Genomic DNA, 24,365 nt, shown 5'->3' with positions numbered 1-24,365 from the left:
AAGGTGTTAACGGCTTGGCTTGGCTTTTAAGCCCACCAAAAATATATTTAATCCAATTTCGCAGGGTGGCACACAGCAAGGACAATCGGAAGAGCTGTGGCACTCACTAACTGCCACACACACACACACACACACGCACACGCACACTAAACGCCATTTCAAAGGCTTGAAATGCAGGTGGGCCGCTTACCTTTTATGCCGGAGCACTGAAACGAGAACAAAAAGAGAAAAACCAAAAGGTTAAATATAGCAGGCCAAAGATGAGTGAGAGAGAGACAGAGGGAGAGATAGAGAGATAAAATCTTAAGTATGCATGTAATCCCGAAACAATTTTATTAGCCGAGCGCGCCTTAGATGGCTTAGACGACAAAACGGAAGCCAATTAGGCTAATGCTCTTGTCGGCACAGCGGAGCCGAAAACGCGCCGCCTACGACGAAGGCGGCTTCAAGTGTTTACTCATAGAGGCTCCACAGCTCGTCTGGTTAGCTGTCTGTCGTGCCCTTCGAGCAGATTGTATTTTAATAGAAACACATTTGGGCGTAACAAAAATCGTTTATAAATATGCTCTCCCGCTTTTCCAGCAAAGTGAAAAACACAGCCGTAGGACATTGGCTTTGCGGTCCCCGTGCCACAGCACAACGGACAGCTTTTGTCACATTGAAATGAATCCGAGAGACTTTTTCCCAGTTGTTTGTTAATGTTGAATAGCTAAGACTGGGTGATACCACTTTGGCTTACTTTGTCTTTTTATTTATAATAATCAATGCGCAAAGCTTAAAGTTCGAAAATCTTGTAAGGGCTAAAATGGGAGTGGCTTAACGGATAAGTTTATGTCGCTCAGTTCACTTTTCCTTTATATATATATATGAATTGAGTGGCAAGTCCAATGCTCTTATAAGTTCTGGGATTGGTTTACATATGAACAGACATCTCAGCCGGATATACAGACAGACAGAGGCAGAGAGAGAGAGAGAGTTAACTAGATCGACTGGACTCTTGAGCCATTTAAGGTAGGCTTACATTAACTGAGTTCTCAACTAATCTTATATCTGAGCAGATTTTGTGAGATATAAAAAATTATATTTTTTTTATATACAATCAATTATGAAATATATCTTTGCTGTTCATATTTGTACAATTTTAGACAACCAACTTTATTTTCTCTCTAATATGATTAACTGATTTTTGATTTTTGAAGAAAAGTCCTCAACAGCAACAGCCTAGACCACGTTCAGCAAGAGCTACTATATTTGTCTCTCTATTTTTCTATCTTTCTCTCTCTCTCTCTCTCTCTCTCTCTCTCTCTCTCTCTCTCTCTCTCTCTCTCTCGTGAATTGTCAAGTAGAGCGCACTACGAAGTGCGCTGCTTACTTGAGTAAAACGTCCGTAGACGCTCTCTTATCATATCATATATCATATCACATTATATTAACAGAAAATATATTTTTAACAGATCAAAATCCTACTACATACCAGCAACTGAGATCCCATTTGAAAACATTCATTTGATTAAAAATTTATCCAGTTTGCCGAAGATCTTCTTCACTTTACTTTACTTACTTCCACTCATTTGAAATCTGCCTAATCAGAAATCTCAGCCATGTACACACATCTTCATTCATAAAGCTGTATATAGCGAATTCTTCAAAAATTGCTCTGCAGCAAGGCTGAGCTAAAAACAATTTGCAAAGTGAGTGAAACAAAGTTTGGCTGCACAGCCTAAGCCAGAATGCAGAACTCGCAAAATGTAAACAAGAAGGAGCTAAATTGCTGGTTCAAGCCAGGAGAGCGGCACGTGCAGGCATGTTATTCTAGGCAAAAGCCAGTGCAGATGCATACACCTAAAAAACATACATACACACACAAACACACACATGTATATATATGGCTAAGCACTCGCGTTTTGCGAGGAGCACCCGCTGTGCCGAGTTTGGAAGCAATTTATCAAAACATTGCATAACAATAGAGCTGGAATATGCCAAGCCATAGAGAATATTCAAAACTACTCTAACTTTATGCTCCTGCGATCTGAACACGTGTTAACAACATAAATGCATAGCAGTAAGCCTCAGACCCCGTTCGACAAGGACGAACCGTGTGTTCGGCATGTTCCGGGGATAGCAGAAGCTTTCACTAGGAGTCGTATATACAATATATATATATATACATACATATATGCATATGTAAGTGGAGGAGGTTGTCCCTTGCAGCTGCAGCTGTTGAAATATATTTGATTCAATAATTTTATTACCATTGTTTTTAGACAAAGGGAGTCAGAGAGAGAGAGAGAGTCGAAGGAAGAGAGAGAGAGAGAGAGAGACAGAGCGGAAAGACATTGAGACTGCTAACTAAATTGAAACATCAATTGCAGCAATTTGAATTTAGCACTTGTTAGACGTAGAATGATTGGAATAGATAAATTTCATTTAAAGAAATTCTCAAGCTATTAAAATACATTATAAATCACAAAAAACATTAATCAAAAGAAATTAAAATTAGCGCCGAATTAGTACATACAATTCTTCAATTAATTAATCTAGTTTTATATTAATTTCTAATAAAAACAACATTGTAATATATTAGATTTTTAAAATATTATTTTATAATTAAAACAAAATTTTAATTTTTTAAATTAACAAATACAAATAAATATCTAAACAAAATTTTTCAACTGATATATTAAATTTAATATTAAATCTTAAGTCGTTAATTTCTTATATTAATTTAAAAAAATATAGTAAATAGAACACTTTAAATTATATATGAATAAAGTATTGAATACAATTTTTATTTTTTATATTTAAATTTCTTAAAGAAAATTTTTTAAAATAATTATCAGCTTTATTCATATAATTTGATATTTTCAATTTATTAATTAAATAAAAATAAAGGTTTAATAACCAAACTTTTCAAAAGATTTTCTCCATCAAATTATAATTAATTCCTTCAATTTCTGGTTTGCATAAAATGAAAAGCTTTACATTATTTTGAAAACTAAAAAAAAAACAACAAATAAATAAATAAATAAATTAAAATAGATTATCAACTATCAACAACTTTGTTCAGCACAAAGTTAAAGTCTCGACCAGTTGGGGTTTTTTTTTAATTGGCCCACGGCATGCAGAAGTGAATTTTCAGTTGAGCTGTGGAGCATGTGGCAAAGAATATTTCATATAGCGAAGGCAAAGGCAGCTGGAATCATAAATTAAAATCAAAAGGCGATGGGGATGGGCAGTAAAACTGCGAAAACTTTTGCTGAATGGCGCCTCTAAAAGGCAAAGTCAGGGAGCATTAAAAGGTTCCATTGGGCATATATACAATATGCACACAGAGCGAGAGAGAGAGAGAGAGGGAGAGAATGCGAGGTACTCGTGTACTCATGTGAAAAGTCAAACATACACACACACGCACGCAGCCATAGACAAATGGAGGTGGCCACAAAAGCAGCTGTAAAATAGTTTTTCATATCCGCTGGCAACTTGCATTGTGAGACGGCCTTGTCTGTAGTTCAATGTGTGTGTGTGTGTGTGTGTGTATGTTTGTCACCTGAACTGTCGTTGTTGTTGTTGTTGTTGTTGCTGGCAGGCTGTTATCCTGTGGCTCTGTCAGCCATATGATTGCGCATTCATAATATTTCCTAGCCCCCTTCCCCCCCTCCTTCTCTTTGCTTTGCGCATGCAGCTCGAATACAAAGCTCATTTTTCTCATTTGGCTTGCGGAAATTTGCACTGCATAGTGCAAATCAAAGCCGCTCTCTATGCCATTGACAACACACACACACACGCACACGTATACAGTGGCTTCACAAAGTATCTGTCACAAAATAAACTTTGATTTATTTATACACACTTTGCACTCTGCTTTTCGGCCCCGGGGCAAAGACTCGCAAGTCATGGTAAATATTTTGTTGCCGTTTTCCAGAGGCCAAGCAGCTGCCCTTAGAGTCGCTGTGCGCGTGTGTGTGTGAGTGTGTCTGTGTGTGAGTGTATTTGCATGTTTATATACTTCCTATTGCCTTGCTTCAACTTTTGCACTTGTGAGCTCACTCCGCCAGGTAGCGAACGCACAATTTCACAATTTGCAGACAATTTCCATTCCGTAGACAATTAGAAACTAGTTAATTAAATTGTTATAAAGAGCGTTGCCTATTCAGCATTTGCAGGTGTTTATTAAATCCAAAGCCATTTAGCAGTTTAGCCAAATATTTATTTTAAAACGAATTTATCAGGCATTTTAAGCAAATTTCACCAAGGGCCAGCAAATCGTTTCAATTGCCCAAGCAGAAAATTAAAATCAATGGCAAATTTCGAAAGAGCAAAAGCAATGCAAAAATTCTCATAGAAACAGAAAATGTTTTTAAGCCCTAAGCTCATTGAAACTGGATAAATAGACTTTGGTTGTTCAACTGTGTCAATTCGAATGTTTGAGTTGAGCACTTGATATAAATATTAATAAATAATAGTAAATAAATAATGTTTGACTGGCGTAAGAGGTTTAAAATTCCAATGGAAAAACAAAATGAATAACTGATAAAGATAAAGATAATATTCTACCCAAAGTTGGCAGCGATTAACTATGTATTTGCATAACAGTTAATTTGCAAACATTTTGTTGTTACATCACATGAAGGCAGAACTGTCTATGCTTAGCTATAAGCAGTTATAGTAATACTATAAATATTAAGATATTTTTTTTTATGCAAAGTTCACTCCTGTCTCTCTTAAATATTTAATACATTTGCAATTTATTTATCTGTCTATAGCATTCTAAATTTACTATAATTTTCTTTACTAAACCAGCTCGAATCATCGCTCGCTGCTTAAGCTGTGGCCTTTAAGTTTCTGGCTTTTCCGTGTACTTTGCTCAAACTTGATGCCCAAGCACACATTCAGTGCATAAATATTTATAGACGATTTTGCTTTCAATCTGTGCACATCAAAGATCAAATATTCAATGTTAGCACAAATAAATACAAACTCTCATTGTGAAGCCGACAACTCGCTCGAGTAGTCGAGTACTTACAGCTGTCAATTCACATGCACTCAGCCAAGCACTCAGTCGGAGACGAGAGTCGAGAGTGGAGAGTCGAGAGGCAACGCTCAGGTGAGCGAAGGTGGCTGGTGGAGGAGGGGCAGAGTCTTTCCTCAATAGTTTGGCTGTAAAAGCAACAATATCTTCTACTATTTTCAGCTATTTCTTTTTCTTCTCGTTTTTTTTTTCTTTTGGTGGGTTTGTCAGTTTGCTGATATATTTACCGTGACAGACAGCCGCTTGATGGCAGCGTAACACCAGCCCGGAGTGGGACAATGTCTGCTGGCAGCTGCTTGTCGCGTGTTGCAACAGCTTTAACGGGGATTTATGCAGATTACAATGGCAACAAGTTGGACAAACTTGCAGAATGTGTGCCGCATGTTGGCTGCCGCATGTTGGCATCCCTGCCCCACAGGAGCAACCATTTTTACATAAACAAATTGCCACGAAGCTGGGCAGCTTACTGCACGCTCTAAGTGGCAAACTGTGTAACGATTTCGGGGCGAATGCTTAAATAAAATGTATAAAAATATTTGATTTGATGGTGGTTAAGCTGGCAAAGACTCGAAGCTCTCAGTTGACCAGCGGACAACAATTCCTGCTCCAGCTCCTGCTCCTCCTGCTGGTGCTGTTCACATTTGATTGCTCTTCACTTGAACCGGATTGCCCTTTGAGCTGGCACTCAAAAGCTGCTTGCTATGTCAACTCAGCTAAACTTCCAACTGACTCTGACATGCCATGGAAGAGCAACAATTTTTGTTGTATTTAAATGCTTCAACAACAGCAGCTTCTGCTGTTGCTGCTGCTGTTGTTGCTGCTGTTGTTGTTGTTGTTGTATACTCATATGCATAGCAAACATATTTGAGGGGTTTTTGTGTGCTGCCATTTCACATAATCTTGGATAGTTGCGTGTGTGGCCCGGAATAGCTTTAGCCAGCAGCCGGAAAGTATACGTAAGAGTACGTGTAAAGTGGATGCGAGGGGGCGCCGCACTGCTTCTGGCACGATGAATATGAAGTTCTTAGGGGAGGGGCGAGAGCTGAGCACAGCATGTGGCACGACTGCAGCTGAATTTGTTTGCTTATTATGCTATAATTCGCATGTAGTACGTATGCGCCCCTGGATACACGTCTAACACCAACAGCGCATAAACAAACCCATTAATGCCATTCTACGCGCGGTTTTATGCCCCCTTGAGCAGCACGTTGCATCGAAATGGGGCACGTAGAAATACTTTCACGCTTATAATAAAGTGCGCTTTCAGTTGACTTTTGAATAATAAATGCCTGAACAATCGATGGGCGTACCACCACCCGCACCCGCAACCTTGACCTTGGCCAGGGAGAGAGAAAGACGCTATGACGAGAGTGTGGGCTCAAAATATGTTTGCTTATTTATTTTCGAGCATCATAGTAATATATTTTCCAAGGCCTAATGAGGGAGGGCTCTAAATATAAATAGAATTGGAATCGGAAGGAATTTTATTTAGATTGCACAGTCTATATAACCAAAATATAATGAACTATTTATATAATTTAATGAATTAAATATTTATTTTAATAAATTTTTTTAAACAGAAATTATGAACAGCTCACAATTAATGTATTGTAAATAAATGATATATTGTAAATAAATTATAAAGCCACAATTCCTTTTCTCACTGCCTCAATTGAACATTATAAATAACTCAAAATCAAAGAAATAAATAAATGAAAATGTGTTAAGCTCACTTCGCACATTTTTAAAATATTTTAATAGTTTTTTGAAGAATATGCATAAATTCTCAATAGAACTTTTCATATTTATCGAGCAGTAAAGCAATTTAAATAAAATATTACGTATACGTAGTAAAGTCAGCGGCAATAACAAACAGAAATAAATCTGCTTTTTGATTTTATATGCTCAATTGCAACATATTTATTAAAATAAAAAATTATTTTAAAAAAATTAAAAATATTTTGAATGAATACATGAAATATTTTGGTATTTCACAAATTTAAAATTGCAAATATACATTTTTTGTTGCAAAAATGGTATTAAATAAAAAAAAACTTTTTGCGTAAAGAATAGTTTGCATATTTTTATATGTTGATAAAATTTTTAAAAAATATTTTTATTAATTTCGATCAACTATCAATTTTCGTTAATATTTATTTATTTTTTTATTTACTTATTTATTTTTTGTTTAAATTCAATGAATGTTGTTGTTAATTTAGAATATAATAATAATAAAAATAATAATAATATATAGATAGTAAAGACTAAGTAAATAAAATATTATTAAAAAAAAAAAATAATAATAATAATAAAAAAAATAAATAAATAAAAAATATTGCTCATAATTTATGTAACTTAATTAATTTGAATTTTTTAAAGCTGCAAATAACGATTATGGATTTCTTTATGAATATAAAACTCGTAGTCTAATATTTTCCTTTATAAAAGAATGTTTGCTAGCCAACCTCTTCTTCGAAAACAAAACTTTGTAGTCAAGTGTTGACTTTTGAGCTAGCGTCTTCTTTACTCTCAAAACGCATCAATTTCGATTAGAGCACACGGCTAATGTGCTTCCCTTGTTATAGTTGGTGCGCATTGCTTGCATATGCAAATTTATGCGCTTGTTTACATTTTGTCAGGCAGGCAGCAGCACAATAAATTGCAGTTGCTAATGTTTCTGGTTGGGTTGGCTTGTCAATTGATCCATAAATGCCGCACAAACTGCAAGACGATTAAATGAAATTGTCTGCCGTGTGGCAGCCAAATGTAATAACAGCACAGCACAGAAGAGTGGAGCAGAGTGGAGGAGAGTGGAGCAGTAGAAGTAGGAGCAGTGGCATCTGCGAGGCGCCGGCAAAGTTTTGTGAGAAATCGAACAACGCCCACAATTCAATTGAATGCCAGCTCAGCTTACTTGGAGTCAACGATTCGTCGTCCTTGTGCCTTGATTGACTTGCAATGGTAAAGGGCAAATGGCAAATGGCAAATGGCAAATGGCAAATGGAAGGAGCGTAAGCATCTACAGATAAATACGAACAACAACTACACTGTTAATATGACATCTTACAGCATAGAGCTATTAAAGAGTAAAGCAGCCATCGTAGTTGGCATTGCAATATTTGCCTCATAGATTTCATTTTCCCCGTCCGCTTTCGGATTTCTCAGTCGATGCTTGACTATTGATAAGTGAAGAGCTGATTTGAGTGAGGCACAAATTATATTTGCAATAAATGTAAATTGAGTTGAAATCAAGTTTAAATTTCCCTTAGATTAACCTCGCTTGCAGCATGGCGCCACGCAAGGCTAAGCAACCGAAGGAGGAGGTGCAGGTGTCGCTCGGACCGCAGGTGCGCGATGGCGAGAATGTTTTTGGCATTGCTCACATCTATGCCAGCTTCAATGACACCTTCGTGCACGTAACGGACCTGTCCGGCCGCGAAACTATCGCACGTGTCACCGGCGGCATGAAGGTCAAGGCGGATCGTGACGAATCATCGCCATATGCGGCCATGCTGGCCGCCCAGGATGTGGCCGAGCGCTGCAAGGCTTTGGGCATCACGGCGCTGCACATCAAGCTGCGTGCCACAGGCGGCAACAAAACCAAGACACCCGGACCCGGCGCCCAGTCTGCGCTGCGCGCCCTGGCCCGCTCGTCAATGAAAATCGGCCGCATCGAGGATGTGACGCCCATTCCATCGGACTCCACTCGCCGCAAGGGCGGCCGTCGTGGTCGCCGTCTCTAATGTGTCTCCATATGAATGCCTGTGCATTCCGTTTGCCTCTTTTTTGTTGAAAACTGAATTAATGACTGCATATTAAATGCCATTTTCAATATCCCACGGCCTGCTGTGGTTGAGTTATGCAAGGGATGGAGAAAGGGGCAGGGAATGGAGTGGGTTGCCTTGCGGCTTTGTGGTTCTGATGAGCCTGGTTTATTCTTTAATTTTATTTGAGTTTAATTGGAATTCAAAATTAACCACGAGATTATTGAGCAAGCCTACTTGAAATTAATCGGAAATTATTTATTCTATTGTGTTGGTGCTGTTTAATGAAGTTAGAATGCTTGATTAAGACAACATTAGAGCATTTCAACTGGTCATCTCACACAATTTCTATCAATTTTAATTATTTTCTAACTTATTTATTTATTTAATTTTTTATTTATTTATTCATTTATTTATTTATTTTCTTATATATTTACTTTTTTTATTATTATTTATTTTTTATTTATTTATTAAATCATTTATTTATTTCCTTATTTATTTATTTATTTAATTTTTTATTATTCTTTTTTTTTATTTATTCATTTATTTATTGATTTCTTTATTTATTTTCCTATTTATATATATTTATTTAGTTTTTTATTATTTTTTTATTTTTATTTATTTATTCAATCATTTATTTATGGTTACGATTGTTTTATTATTAATTTCCCTATATATTTATTTATTTAGTTTTTTATTATTCCTTTTTATTTATTTATTCATTTATTTATTTATTTCTTTATTTTTTATTTATTTATTATATATATATTTATTTATTTATATATTTATTTAATTTTTTAATATTATTTTTATTTATTTATTTATTTATGTATTTATTTATTTAACCATCTATTCATTTATATTTTTCTTCTATTTTATAAAACTTTAACTACAAGAAACTTTACAATCTCTTAATGACTAATGCTTCAGCTATTTTTTTTTTTTTTAATTTAAATTTAAAATTTATTATAAATAAAATGACCTAAATAGATTTTAGCTTACAAAATCAAGTCTGCGATCATTCCAGCAGTTAAATATTTATGAAATGCCATAAATAACTAATGAGGAATTAGGGAATGTAATAATTTCTACACATAGATCCACCCATTCGTCCGGCAAAAATGCCTTAAAATTTATTTGCGGGGCGCGCTCAACTCTTGCATGCAGTTTACAAAGCATTCGCATTACTTTTTATGGCCTGTTTCAGCAAACGCGTACGAAAATAAATTCGCACATATTTTTTTCGGAGCGCTCTGCGGCTGCTCCCTGCGCACTCCCAGGCCGAGCATATTCTTTAGTACTTGCAGATAAATAAAATTGTGTAGCGACTGCGGGCTAAGGCAGTCGTGAAATATAACAATCCACTCGATATGCGTGTGTGTGCAAGTGTGTGTGGGTGTGTGTGTATTTATATTTTTGTAAGGCATTTTAATGCTTGCCATTCGACGCGGCGAGGGTTTTTCAGTAACGGAAACTGTCGGACCTGATGGTCCTGTACTTTTTGCATGTCGCTGGCGCTGTTCTCGCCGCGGCCGCCACCTGTCGCCGTGGGCGTGGCAACTGATATTTCAGGACAGCCAGCGTTATTGCCATGCCGTCACACTGGGCGTATGTGTAACACACACACACACACACACACATACAGAGAGAGTGTCTGGCTGTATGGGTTGTTTTTTTGCGCTGGTGTTGGCGCAGCTGCTGCCGCAAGTTTTTGCACAAAGTAAATTAAATTTGGTGCTGTGAGTTTAGCTTAAATGAAAACTTTCCGTTCTGCCAGCGCATCTCAAGTTCTGTCTGCCCTCTGCCCCGCCCAGTGCCAGCATCCCTCTGCTAGTCGACTTTTGCTTCGCACCAACGCCCCGCCCACCCTTGTGAGGCTGTCTTAGTTTAGTGGATCTTAATTAAAACGCGACTCGACGCAAAACAACTTGAGGCAATGTTTTTGAGCGTCCCCTTGATGCTTAATTAAAATACTTATACGACATGTTGTACGCCGCCATGAGATGTGTGTCAACAGCTGCTAATGCCACACCTGACGCATTCGTGCACCTGTATAGCACGATGTCAGCCAAGTGCTCTACCTCCCTCCCTCCCTCTCTCACTATCTGCTGCTGCTGTTTGTATTTGTCTGGCCGATTTCTTGACATGCCCCAGTCCCAGCTCCAGCCTCCCCCTCGTTTGTCGGCTCCGCAAAGTGCGCAATCCACGCTAATTTGCAATTCCCACAAAATGACACGAACATCCAGCCAGGCCAGTCGCCATCGCAATTGCCGTCAACGTCAGCAGTCAAAACGGCAGCAAACACTTGAATCTTTCCTTCCTGCCGTATTTCACTTACGGCTTTGTTTCTTTCACGTCGCTGGAGTACACGCGATTGGAGCCAGCTCTCTGTTGACACAGAAGGCGCACATTTGTATGAGCTGGGGCCTGCATCAAAATTACGAAACGTTGCCAAGTGAAATGAAATAAAACAAAATACATACATATAAAAGTGCAGGCGAACAGAGCTGAATTTGAGATAAACTTAAGGCGAGATATAGTCTTGGAAATACTTTGTTAAAGTGTTTCCAGATTTGACTAAGATTGTATAATAGGTATTTTAGATATATCTAGAGATCGTGTATATAAATCTTGTCTTTAGCATGTGAAAAGTCCCGAAGAACATAGCTCTATTTAAATTTGAGCTAAGCAAGACAGATAGAATTTATATACTTCCATAGAGTCCTAGAGATACTTTATGGAAGTATATAAATCCAATTTGACTTCCTTAGCTCAAGTTCTTAGAGATACTTAGTTCAAGAGTTTCATGAATTGTCTATTATAGGAAAATGGGTCGTTTTCTAGTTCGAACTATATATTGAGCTACCTATTCATGTAGATCTTGCCTGTATATGACTATCGCCTTGATCAATTAAAAGTCCAGGCGATCAAAGCTCAATTTGAGATAAGGCTAAGCAAGTCACATATAGAGAGATATAAGTCTTAGAGGTATTTTGCTTAAGAGTTTCGTCAATTGCCCATTATCAAAAATTTATGTCTTCACAGTTTTAACCACATCTAGATCTTAAGTAGATCTGTCCCTTATATGACTATTGAGAAACTCTTAATATTCTAACAGAGTAGAAGCTTTATTAATATATTATTCATGTGAGAATGTTTCACGAAGTGCTTCAGAGTGCCACGCACTCCCGAAGCTCGTGCATAACTTGTGAATGGACAGAAATTTTCCCGCTGCTGACATGGTTAAGGGTGTCAGCCCAGTTGACGGAACGAGAACGGGCTCGTTCCTGGCTCTATGTGGAAACATAAAAGTTAGTTTCATGAAAGTAAATCGACATCGATTTCCTAGCGCCAAGAGTACAATGTTTTGTGGATTATCCTAGTATCTACAGAGTTTGAGCATGAACTAGTCGTTGGACTGCAAATGGTTTCGTCCTCCTTCTTTGGCGATTTCACAGTTCCTAACTGATCCTTCGATCTGGACATATTGATCGGAGCGTTGCTGTTGGACTCCAATTGCATTATAGTGAGTGCGGAATTGAGGTGAGCTGGCAGAGTATCATCAGCCAGGCAGAGATTACTGCCATGATCGAAGGAGTCAACGCTCTCGAGGACGGGCAGGCCGCGATGCTGGATCAGCTTCATGGGCCTTTCCTTGTCGCACTTCTTGTACGGTTTCTCTTCAGCGGCCATCTTCATGATTTGGGCGGACTTCTCGAGCATCTCTCGGCGCTCGTGCTGCTGCTCGTCGAGGCACTTGTTGCGGTGCTCGTAGTTCTTGAACGCCAGCTCGGCCTTTGAGTAGTAGCCGGGCCAGCAATAGTCGCGTATTTTCTTGCGGGCCATCATCCGGGTATCGGGCAATTCGATTTGATTCTCGCGTCGATAGGTCTCCACTGCCCGGGCTATGGGCAGCAGGGGTCGACCCGACTTCTTTGCCGCCTTCATCGAGTCGAGCGCATCGCTGAAGAACTGCACGTCATCGGGCAGATAGGAATCGGCCTGGCAGGAGGAGAAACGCACTTGCTCCTGCTGACGCCGTGCCAGGAACTCGTCCTGCTGGCCGGACAGCATGCGTCGCAGCTTGACGCTATCCTCGCGTTTCTTGGCATTCTGGCACCACTGGAAGCGCTGATTTACCTGGCTATTCTTGAGTCGCTCGGCCACCTGGAAGCGACGAATCTCCGCCGCCTGCTTGCGGCGCAGCTCCTGCTGCTGCTGCTGCTCCAGCTCGTAGGCGCGGCGCTCCTTGACCAGCTCCTGCAGTCTGCACTCCCGACGTGCTTGCTCCACCAGCATATCCTCCTCAAAGCGCTCCACCACCTGCTGCTCCAGCTCCTCGGCCTGGCGCCTCTGCGCCTGCTGTTGGCGGCACAGCTGAATCGCGAGCTGCTCCTTCCTCTGGATCCGCTCGGCCATCTGCTGCTTGATGCCCTTGGCTGAGTCCGTGTTCAGATGACGCTTCTTCACGGTGTCCACACAAACTGTTCGATCGTCGATTTCCTCGCTGATGTTCCTGTCTGTGGTTGATGAGGTTTCACATTTAATTTGGATGTAATATTAATCGCTATCTCTATCTCTTTCTCTCTCTATCTCTCTCACTCTCAACTTACATTTTTCAGCCTCCGCCTTTTCCTTTATGCCATCTCGATAGGCACGCACACGGAACTCGCGAGCTTTCTGGGCGCGTTCCTTGGCCGCCTTCTTCTCCTGCTCGTGCAGGCACTGGTACTGCGCCCGCTCCACAATGGCATCGAAGGTCTCTTGCTCCTTCTCGTCCAGCTTGCGCAGTCGCCTCTCCTCAGCCTCCTTTGCTATCTCTTTGCCGTACTCGAGCGCCTTTGCCTTCCTCTTCAACTTCTCCTCCTCTACACCGAGCACGCTGTAGGGAATGCAGATCTCCGGGCACAGCTTCTTATCGTGCTCCTGCTGCTGCTTCGCCTCTTCGGCAATTCGACGATTGAGGGCCTCGTTGAAGTCACGCTGAAAGATCACTTCGCTCTGGAGGCGAGCACTGTTCAGTGCCATTTGGCCCGGCTTCATGTTCTCCAGTATGCGATTGGCCCTATAGATACGCTGCTTGCGCATCTGTTCGTCCTCCAGCTTCACCTGTTGATCGAGAATGGCGGCATCCTTTTCCTCCTGGTCCAGCTTGGCCTGCTTCTCCTCGTCCAAGGACATGTGACCCATATTCTGGAATCGCCTGCATAGAGCTTCATTGCCTTCCTTGAGATATTTCATGTACCGCTGCTCCTCCTCTTCAGCCGCCACAAAATCCCGCTTCTTCTCCATGGTTGCCCTGGCAATGATCTCGCTCAGCCGCTTGGCCGTCAGCACAGTTGGTATCACCTTCCGGTTGTCCAGGTACCTCGTGTGCCCGGGCGACGCTAAGCACGCCTTATTGAACCTCCTTCTCGACATCGTTGCAGACTGCCCTAATCTATCGTACCTCTATCTCTTCTAATCTATTCCTATCAAGTTTAACTGCCGAATCTACCGCGAAGTGTTGTCGTTGTTGTGTAGCCCAAGTAGTTGCCCCGGAGTGTACGAGTGTTCGTATTGTGTTGCGTGTGTCTGTTAGTGTCTGTTTTTTGTTAGATTGTGTGTGTTTAATGTGTAGACAGCCCCGTAGGCTAGTGTAGTAGCTCATGTTTGAAGCCAGGCACACTTGGTTAAATATGAAAGGGAAAATGTTTTATTTTTTTTATTATATTTATTTAAGGAATATTGAGTATGAGTAATATTTTTAGACCACCCACAAAGCTGTAAATTGTTGATTTTTTTAAATTTAAATAAAAATTTTATAATTAATTTTTTCCCTTTTATTTTTAGTAGAAAATTTTGCATTTCTGCATCCAATTTTTTTTTCAATCTAGCCATGATCGAAATTGAGGCATGAGAAATGGCTTATTAGATTTTCTGTCATTCATACTGCTTCCCTTTTGCCCAAGTTCAATCAACCCACATTTAATACCTCGCATATTTTGCTGCTCTTAAATAAAAGCTCCTTGAATTTATCTCCTATCTACGTTTATTTAATTCACTTAAATGCATTGATGCATACATATACATACATATACATAGATATGCATATGCACATATGTATATATACATTTATATATATACATACTCATACATATCTACGTATCCATATACATATATATACACATATACATATACATACATACACATACATATAAATATATAAATATACAAAGCTATTGGGAATTGAGTTTATCAATTGGGGATTGTGATATATATATATGTATGTATAGGTCAAGCTATACAAGCATAATCATGATCATGATCATAATCATGATCGGTTGACTACAGTTAAACCTCGTATGTGTGTCAATCGTGGAAATCGTATTATTGTCCGTGAGTTAACGCCAAACTCTCTTGCGCAGTGGAGCCTTCCGCTTGGCGTCTTTGCAGTCCGGCTCGGACGGTGGCTTATGCTCGGAGGCGTGGCGCGATAAAGTCTTTTGATCAGCCGATTGCACTGAGGGCACTCTCTGCACACAGACGAGCGGAGGATTGTTGAAGTTTTTGGGTCTGGTTTGAGCCTCCTTCTCGTCGCACGTCGTCATTACCTCAATATTGGGTGGACAGGGGCCACCCTGGGTCACGGGCTCCTCCTCGCACATGAAATTGCTGGGGGAGTCGAAGGAGTCCATACTTTGGATTGCCGGCATTCCGCGATACTGGAAGCACTTCTGGGGGCACTCCATTTCGCATTTCTGGTACGGACGCTCCTTGGACGCCAGCTTCGTAATTGTAATGCAATTGTCGAGGATCTTTTGGCGCTCCTGGTCCAGCTCCTGGCGACATTGCTCGCGTGCCTCGTAGTTTTTGTAGGCGAGTTCCGCCTTCGAGAAGTATCCGGGCCAGCAGTAGTCACGTAACTTGCTCCGGCCCACCATGCGGCCCTCGGGCACGTGATCGATCTGGTTTTGACGGCGATAGGTTTCAGCCACCTTGGCCATCGGATACATGATCTTTCCCTCCTCGTAAGCCTCCACAACGGCCTTGGCCGCATCGTCGAAGAACATCACGTCGTCCTTGATGTACGGGTCCGCCTGGCACGACGAAACACGCATTCTCTCCGCCAAGCGACGCGCCAGGAACTCGTCGCGCTGGCCAAAGAGCACCTTCCGCAGGTTGGCCGTTGCCTGATCCCGCTTCCGTTTCTCGCTGGCGTAGAATCGTCTGTTCGTCTCCATGTTCTTGAAGCGCTCAGCCACCTCGAAGCGATGGATCTGCGCCTCGCGCTGCCGTCGTGCCTCGGCCTGTAGGCGTTCGTCCCGCTCGTAGGCGCGACGCTGCCGGGCGAGCTCGTCTTTCTCGCACTGGCGCCGTCCCTCATCCATCTCGACCTCGGCCTGGTAGCGATCCTCCAATTCCGTCTGGTATTCCGCCTCCCTGCGCTCGTTCTCCCTTATCATTTCGCCGAGCTCTTGGGCAACTCTTGCCCGCTCCTTTATCTTCGCCGCTATCGCTTTCTTATACTCCACGTTGTAGCGCTTGTCCAGATTGCGGCGCCTGGTCACATCAACGCAAATGACCCGATCGTTGATCTGTTCCCGAATACGCTCGTCTGGGGGAGAGGGCGGTAATTAAAGAAGCTAACCTGGAGCCAGCTGAGAGCTATTTGCTTACATTCTCGAATCTTGGCTTTCTCTTTCAGCGCTTCTCGATAGGCACGACGGCAGAACTCGCGCTTCTTCGCCTTCCGCTCAGCCTGTTCCTTCTTCTCCTTCTCGTGCAGGCATTGGTACTGCGCACGCTCGATCAGCGTGTCGCATAGCTCCTGCTCCTCCTGCGCCAATTTCCTTTCACGTCTCTCCTCCAGATCCTTGAGGAATTCCTCCCGCACTCGAGTCGCCCGAGCGACCTCCTCAGCTTTCACCTCCTCCTCCGTTATGGTGCTGAAGGGAATTAAGGTCTCCGGGCAGATCGCATCCTGTCTGGCTATTTCTCGCCTGGCATCCTCGGCGATCTCCCGGTTGAGCGCCTCATTGTACTGTCGCTCATGGACCACCTGACTCTCGACCACGGCGTGGTGCAATGCCCGTTGGCCCGACTTCAGGTCTTCCAAAATCCGGTTGGCTCTTATTATGCGCTTCTTGCGGTTCAGATCGTCCTCCATTTTCACTTGCTTCGCCCTGATCTCGCCCTCCCTCAGCTCCTGGTCCAGTTTCGCTTGCTTTTCCTCATCCAGCGACTGGGCCCCAACGTTTGTAAAATGCTTACAGAGCCAATCGCTGCCCTCCTGCAGGTACTTCATATAGCGCTCATCCTCCTCCTTCTGTGCCGCGGCTGCATGCTTCTTATCCATGCGGGACCTGCCCATAATGGCCTCAAAGCGTTTCGCCGTAACCACTACGGGATATATCTTGCGTTTCCCCGGCACTGCCCGGCGATTGTCTAAGAACCTAACATGGCCCGGCGGCGCCAAACAGGCCTTGTCCATCGTGGGAATGGGCATTGTGAACTATTTTTTGGATTGAATACCACGAACAAGCGTGCAAGTGGCGAGTGTGAATTTCCTTCGGATTATTAGTATTGTGTATTGTATGTATTTTTATCGAGTATCTGACACGATCGAGATGCTGTCTGGAGCATTTTTTGAGAGAATGATAGTGGAGTAGTAGCCTACCTGCTAAGACAGTTTATAGGGTACTACATATCACACAAAAATATATATATGAGAAGGAACTGGAGTCTATATTGATGTACTTATTTTTCATTAATTTAAAAAATTAAATAAAATTAGTAAATAAATTAATGAATAAACAACAGTATTGTTACATATGTATAAATTATTAAATTATTAAATATTTTATAAATAAATTATTAAATATTTGTAATACATATGGTATCATAACAAAAGAGAGTTATCGTTTATTAATTAAAAAATAAAACTTTTTCAGTATATATACTTTTAATTATGTTCAGATTGTTGTGGTATTTGAGAATACCTTAAAATTCTGTTAATTAAAATATTCTTTCTTGTGGGTAACTGCAGCATTTGAAAGAGTTTCTGCTTGCTCCAGGAGAAACTAAAGGAGTAGTTAAAGGCCATTCTCAAGGAAATTAGTTATGATTAGCTTCATTAGGATTCTATCTATATGCATAAATTCGCTCGTATTCCTTATGGCCTCAACTGCCGCTCCATTCAGCATCGAACTAATGAACATCGGCTTTTGTTTTCGAGTTCATTTATGGCGCCGTTGCCCGCAGAGGGTGAGACCAACCCCTAAATCGCTTTGCTGTTCAACAGCTTAAATTGTCTGTTTCGGGCTTCAGGTTGCTTTTGTTATTTAATATGTTTTTCAACCCATTCTTGCTTTTTCACTAAAACTGAAAATTAGTTGAAGCTTTAACAATTTGCAATATCCTCTTAGCACGTTTGGAAAGTTTTGTGCCACTCTAATTAGGCTATCATTTGTGAGCCCAAAACATAATAGCTAAGCCCCAAAATGGTTGTCATAACAATGCCCTGTAGTTGGTTAATTACAGGGATCATTATAGATGTTAATATATGCGAAAGCTGAATATATTAAATTCATAAATGTACATAAATTTATTTTTCGAAAAAATACTGTATATAACATTTTTATTGAGAAGTATTTGATTTAATTAAATTAAATTAATTTAATTTGAAATGATTTTTTTATACGATTTATTGAGAATTTTCTCTTTTTTTCTTTTATGGGGATTATCAAAAATGTACGATAGTTTATTAAAATATTTTATTATAAAAAATTATTTATTGTCTGTAATATATATAGATATTAAAAATATGGTATATTTATTATATATTTTACTATGAGCATTTGGCTTTAATTGTGTCAGAATGATAGCAATAAAATAAATTATAAAGTCTACACGTTATTATTAATTATTATTTTAATAATATGAATATATTAATTAAGTAAGATTTAATTGGTTGTATAAAAAATATTTAAAAAACAAGGACATCCTTGAACATTAAAATCTTCAAAAAATCAGAAAAAGCATCCATATATTTAATTTTTATATTTATTATAGTATAAATTAATTATGATTATCGCATTTATCTAGAGCAAATTTTCTGATTTTTTCTTATTGTGCTAAGAATCTAAAACTTGCAAAATTCGATGCGCTCTTTTGGCAGTTTAGCTAAATATAATAGTAAATATGCATATGTGTGTGTGTCTGTGTATATCTGTCTGTCACTTTGACAGACAGTGTTTTGTTGGCAAAATGGGATTAAAGTTGCTTAGCTTCTTCAACTCGCACCAAGTACACAATCTGCTGGTATACAAACATGTGTGTGTGGGCGTGTGTGAGTGTGCGTGTTTCTGGTTGTGTGTGTGTGCGTGTCTTTATGCACACTTCAGTTTTGGCAACGCTCGCCACGAAGTGTAAGCCAAAAAGTTAAAAAGGGTTATCACCACGATAACGCAGCATCCAGCCATCAGCTGTGTCTGTGTGTGTGTGTGTGTATGTGTGTGTCTGTGTGTGTGTGGGTGTGTGCATGTTGGCCTGGTTAAGATTTCACCCTTCAATGCACAGTTGGATGGGTGTTTTCTTGTTTTCTTCTCTGCTCTTTTCCCTCTTTTTTTTTTTTTTTTTTTTTTTTTTTTTTGTAGACTGCTTCTGACGTTTATTATATTGCATTATACATATTTGTATTTATGCGCCTTGTGGCGGCTTTTTTTTTATATATTCGTTGGGGCTTTAAATACGGAATACATGTATATATAATGTGTGTTTGAGGCAAGAAAAAAAAAAAAAATACATATATATATATATACATATATCTATAAAAAAAAGAAATCCTTTTGGTGTGTGCTAATTTGAAATGCGGTCGCATGTCGCCTGGTTCTCTGTTCCTGTGGCTTGTATGGCGTTGACAAGCTGTGCGTGTGTATGGGTGTGTACGTGTGTGTGGCAGAATTTTGCGGATTTATTTTAATGCGTTTATATTTGGTTCAATATGGCATAGCATTGCGAACACATGTAACTGTATGTGTGCTGCCATTGAGGCTGTCTCATCCACTCTCGCTCCCTCTCTCTATCTGTCTCCTTCACACGCCCAATTTATGAATTATTTATCAATATGAACAAAAAAAACAGCAGCTGAAAAAAGTTGACAATAACAAACAGCAAATGCAGACGGCCAAGTTTGCCATTGACTTTGACAGCTGTTTAAACTTTTGCCCTCTGCTGAGCCCACATAAGTAGGCAATGGAATTTGCTTGGAGCGCACTATGGGGAAAAATCCAAATTATCGGGTATTAATTAATAACTTAAAAACTAAGCCAGATTTTTTGATCCGGTTTTTGTATTATTAATATGTATACCATCAGAAATATATTTTAGAAAAATGGGCGTGTCACCGCCCACCCAAAAAAAATTTATTAAAATTTTGTATTAAAAATTTTTTTTTTTTTTTTTAAGAATTTTGCTTGTTCATACTTTAAAATAATAATTTTAATTGAAAACAATCGAACTTTCATAAAATCGAAATTAGTTTTCTTCAGTTTCGAGTTCCAAATCAGCCAGAAATATTGATCCGCTAAAAAAATTCGGGTTCTTCAACTGATTTAATTGTGCCTTCAACTTTACATAATACAATACGTACAACTTCATTAGACAGCGACCTTTATGCTTTCAAACTCTTTTCTAAAGATTTGCCGAAGAAATAATCTGATCAGATGTATCCATTGTTAAAAACCATCAGCGAAATTATGGATTCTGCTCTCATGCTCTCATGCATGATGAAATTAGTCTGATTTATAGACCTGGTTGGGCAAATCAGACGCTTCCTTACCAAAAAAGCCTACAGGATGAACAGTACTTTCCATAATCTGCCTCAAATGAACAATTATTTTTATAAACATTTGCTGTCATAGGCAGTCATTCATAGTTGTCAGCTAGTTTTTGTTCCTGCTGCATTTCTTCCATTTGTAATTTATATTTTGGCAAAAAAAGCGGCTTTTGCTTTTTTAATATCATTTATAAGTTGAATCAATATTAGTCTTATTTAGTTTCAAAATCACAATTACTATTTCTTGGTTAGAGTTGCCTTTTTCATTGAGCCAAATATCACACAGGTCAGCTCATAGTCACCTGCTAAAAATTGATTTGCGCCGGTTGTGCGCAAAAGTGCACATTGAGACAAAGGCACTAAGATCCCAATTGATTACTCTATAACATGCAATTGGAATTACACTGGTGCGCCCTGGTGGCTGTTTTATATGTCTTTGCAAAGTTTAATTTTATTTACAAGAAATGAAATTTGACAACATTTGCTAATTATACAATAAATGATTAAAATAAGTTCAAACATCAATTGGTTTTTAAGCCAACGCATAGTAGAAGCCCTAAAAATTCATATCCTTTTTAAATTTCTCAAAAATAATGTCTGGTCATTGAATAACGATGATTTGAAAATCGGCTAACACAAATTGTAAGCTGAAGGCAAATGCTTTTCGAAGATAACAGCTGACTTTAACAGCTGTTAGGCTTAACAGTGGACTGTTATTCAACATTTTGGGTACAGTACCTTAAAGTTTGGAGTTTTATTAAGATGTTAACATAAAAAAATTATAAATTTTCATACTTCGCAAAAATGACTAAATACCCGAAAAACGGCAAAATTCCCCATAGTGGAGCGTAGCGAGAGAGGCGATTGTATTGTAGATTACCAAGCAAGCCCCCAGAGGTAAAAGTCAATTTCAAATATTACCAAATTACTGATGTAGAATTTCTGTTTGATCGTTATTCTGCAGTTATTTGTAATTTCGGCTCGAGCAATCTTCAATGTGAGCGAAAAAAAATGGCAATTGAATGGGAACAGGAAATTAAATTGTTTACACCGCTCGCACATAAGAGCATGAATTTGGCATAACTAAGCTGGCGCTCATCAGCATAATCGGCTTATGGGTATATTTGCATTTCTTAAATTGAAAATAAGTGCCGCAAAGCCTCCTGCTGCACGCTTCATGCTTTATGCTCATATTTAAATGGGGGCCACACACGTGTAGCTTAAAAACCTAAAAAAAATAAGGCCAAGTGTGACTGAAATCAGAGTGGGTATATGAGGTCAATAGAGCGGGAGCAGAGTCAAATAATTGATAATATATTGCAATAGAATATAAATAATTTTAAAAATACTATTCATTTAATAAAATAATAAAAATTAAATTTAATAAAATAATTAAAATTCTATAAATTATTTCTTATTTTTCTAGGGTATTTCTCAGTCTTGTTTACACTCTCCTCTCCACTCCGGAACAAAAACTACAATATTCTGTGTTCGGCAAGCGACACTCGGCAAAAGACAGCGGGAGGCATTAAGCACTTGCCAAAACTGTGTGTGTGTGCGTGTGTGTGTGAACGGAAACGGAAATCAGATCAGAGACCGTATAGCATGTGGATGACAGGGACATCAGCAGGGGCGTGGCGGTGGGCGGTGGCGGGTGCTAGCAGAAGGTGGCATGAAATCGTAAACAACCGCAGGACACATTAACGGAAAGCGCGTAAAAAGGGCAGCGTAAAAGCTCGACGAACAAATGCGAAAGAAAACAATGCGAAAAATGAAGATAAATGTGCAAAAATTGCGCAACCGCCCCGTTAGCCCGAAATCAACTGCTTTGGTGCCAGCAGGCCTCGAGTGTAGTTAAAAGCAGAAGCGCGTTCACTGCCGGCTATTGAACACACATATCGACAAATGCGAGTCCTTTAAGGACATTTTCATAAGCCGCTCGCTATGCAAATGCTCACAGCTCAATCGAGTCAAGAGCTGGGCTCTAACTTGAAGGCAAAAATAAACAATTCGAGCGAAAATAAATCAAATTTCAACGGCAGGCGAACAAGGCCGGAAGCCGACTTGACGCAGCAAACTTTCGATTCTTGGGCGCGTTTTTTGCCGATGCGAGAAGAAAGGCAGCGGATGCAAAGTTGCATCACGCTGGAAGCCGTCAGCACTGCCATCGAGTTTATCAAGAATTTTCAGACTAATGGAATTTACGTATAGAAAGAGGAGGAAAAGAAATCCAATAGAACCCGTTGAGACAGCGTAAATTGCATTGAATATTGCAGCAAATCAGCGATAAAACGATATAAATTTCATTTATTTATGAATTTTAATATTCGTTTAAATTTTATTTAAAATATTTCAGCGGATCAGCGAGCAGATTTAACAAAAATAGCTCTAATTTTAATAGGTTTAATAGCTATCTGTATGTTTATAAGCAATTTCATAAATTGATGTGGCTGCAAAGCGAGAAAAAAACGAACCCGAATGAATGAAGAAAGCATAAAGAAAATAAGGGCAAAAATGTAAAGAGAAATCTCTTAAGTATAATCCGCTTTACGTCTGTCAAGCTCACAGAAAAAGGTTACGAACGATAATATTCCAAAGTTAAACTAAAGCAGACATTGCTCGAAAACAACATAGAGAAACAACAACAACAACAACAACAGCAACAGCCGAAACAAACAAAAATCCAAGACATTGGCCAAGACGGAGAAGGCAACGGGCGAAAACTGAGGCATTGGCCACAACGTGAGGTCTGGAAAATCTTGAGCAAATTTGCGGTTTTTCTTCTCTCCTCTTTTTTCTTTGCTTTTTATTGAGCTGCTGCATCGACGAAAGTCCCAAAAGCCTTTACGGGCGACAGCAAGAAAGATAGACAGAGAGGGAGGGGGAGAGTGAGAGAGTGTGAGAGGGAACACAGGCAGTGTGTGCGAGGGTGGGAAAGTTGGCGAGAAACGTTGCGTGCTTAAAAGGATTTTTTATACGATTTTTATTTAATTTTATGCGTTTTATGTGCCCGATCGGCTGACCGCCCGCATTACAGGCGATTTTTTTCTTTCGTCAAAGCCACCCAACAGCAACAAAAACAACAACAACAACAACAAGAGACAGAAGCCAATGTATGAATGGCTTAAATTCGTCTAGGAATTGAGGCAATTTAATATGAATGAATATTTAGACGTATAACTTGATTATATTCGTGAGTGGCTTTTTTTTTTTTTTTTTTTTTTTTTTTTTTATTAGTAGGAAGCGCCAGAGCATCATTTTGCCCTATAATCTTCCTTGAAACAAAATTTACATCACAGGTTTAACATTTACTTCTAAAATTTAAACATATATATTTAAGTAAATTAATTACTATTAGCGATGAGGTTTTCGAACTGTCGTCTTTTTAATCGACGAATGGGTTTCGAATTTGGCAGCTTTCTTGCCAGCCGGTTGGCGTGGGACTTGAGGCGATCATTATACCGGCTTGAATGAAATGAGATCTGCTCTTCCACTGAATCCATTTTGAGATCTCTATGCAAGGAGGAGTTTCTTACGAACCAGGGGCATCCAGTGATTTGGCGCAAGGCCTTGTTCTGCATTATCTGGATCTTTTGTCGGTTACTCTTTGCGGCGACTCCCCAAACTTGTACACCGTACCTCCATATTGGCGTGATTATGTGCGTTATTAACATACGCTTGTTTGCAAGGGACAGCTTGCTTTTGTTGTGTAGCAGCCAGGACATCTGCTTGAGGCGGGCGCGACAGGTGCCAA

General features: G+C 39.7%; 4 protein-coding genes across 4 annotated transcripts in view; 1 reads left to right on the top strand and 3 right to left on the bottom strand.

The window, feature by feature from the left end:
• The window catches only part of LOC6579882 (5-hydroxytryptamine receptor 1A), an 80,513-nt gene that overhangs the window by 36,743 nt on the left and 19,405 nt on the right, over window positions 1-24,365 (bottom strand). The window contains exon 2 of the mRNA XM_032729842.2: window positions 191-206. The gene's annotated coding sequence lies outside the window, so the exon portion shown is untranslated. The remainder of the gene's footprint in view (window positions 1-190; window positions 207-24,365) is intronic.
• LOC6579878 (40S ribosomal protein S14a) lies at window positions 8,124-8,868 on the top strand. Its single transcript, XM_002005715.4, has 2 exons — window positions 8,124-8,232; window positions 8,299-8,868. Exon 2 carries the CDS (start codon window positions 8,317-8,319, stop codon window positions 8,770-8,772), a length of 456 nt encoding a protein of 151 aa, XP_002005751.1. The 5' UTR covers window positions 8,124-8,232; window positions 8,299-8,316; the 3' UTR covers window positions 8,773-8,868.
• Window positions 11,901-14,455, bottom strand: LOC6579877 (trichohyalin). The gene is made up of 2 exons (XM_002005714.4): window positions 13,407-14,455; window positions 11,901-13,313 (listed from the first exon to the last, which is right to left on the bottom strand). Exons 1-2 carry the CDS (start codon window positions 14,212-14,214, stop codon window positions 12,139-12,141), a joined length of 1,983 nt encoding a protein of 660 aa, XP_002005750.1. The 5' UTR covers window positions 14,215-14,455; the 3' UTR covers window positions 11,901-12,138.
• On the bottom strand, window positions 14,956-17,448 carry LOC6579876 (trichohyalin). Its single transcript, XM_002005713.4, has 2 exons — window positions 16,453-17,448; window positions 14,956-16,390 (listed from the first exon to the last, which is right to left on the bottom strand). The coding sequence occupies exons 1-2, from the start codon at window positions 17,279-17,281 to the stop codon at window positions 15,177-15,179; spliced, it is 2,043 nt and encodes a 680-aa protein (XP_002005749.1). The 5' UTR covers window positions 17,282-17,448; the 3' UTR covers window positions 14,956-15,176.

Source organism: Drosophila mojavensis, unplaced genomic scaffold (genome assembly GCF_018153725.1).
Source record: "Drosophila mojavensis isolate 15081-1352.22 unplaced genomic scaffold, ASM1815372v1 contig_80, whole genome shotgun sequence".
In the NCBI taxonomy this organism is placed as follows: Eukaryota; Metazoa; Arthropoda; class Insecta; order Diptera; family Drosophilidae; genus Drosophila; species Drosophila mojavensis.
The sequence above is the reverse complement of the archived record's forward strand: the minus strand, read 5'-3'. Positions and strand labels throughout refer to the sequence as shown.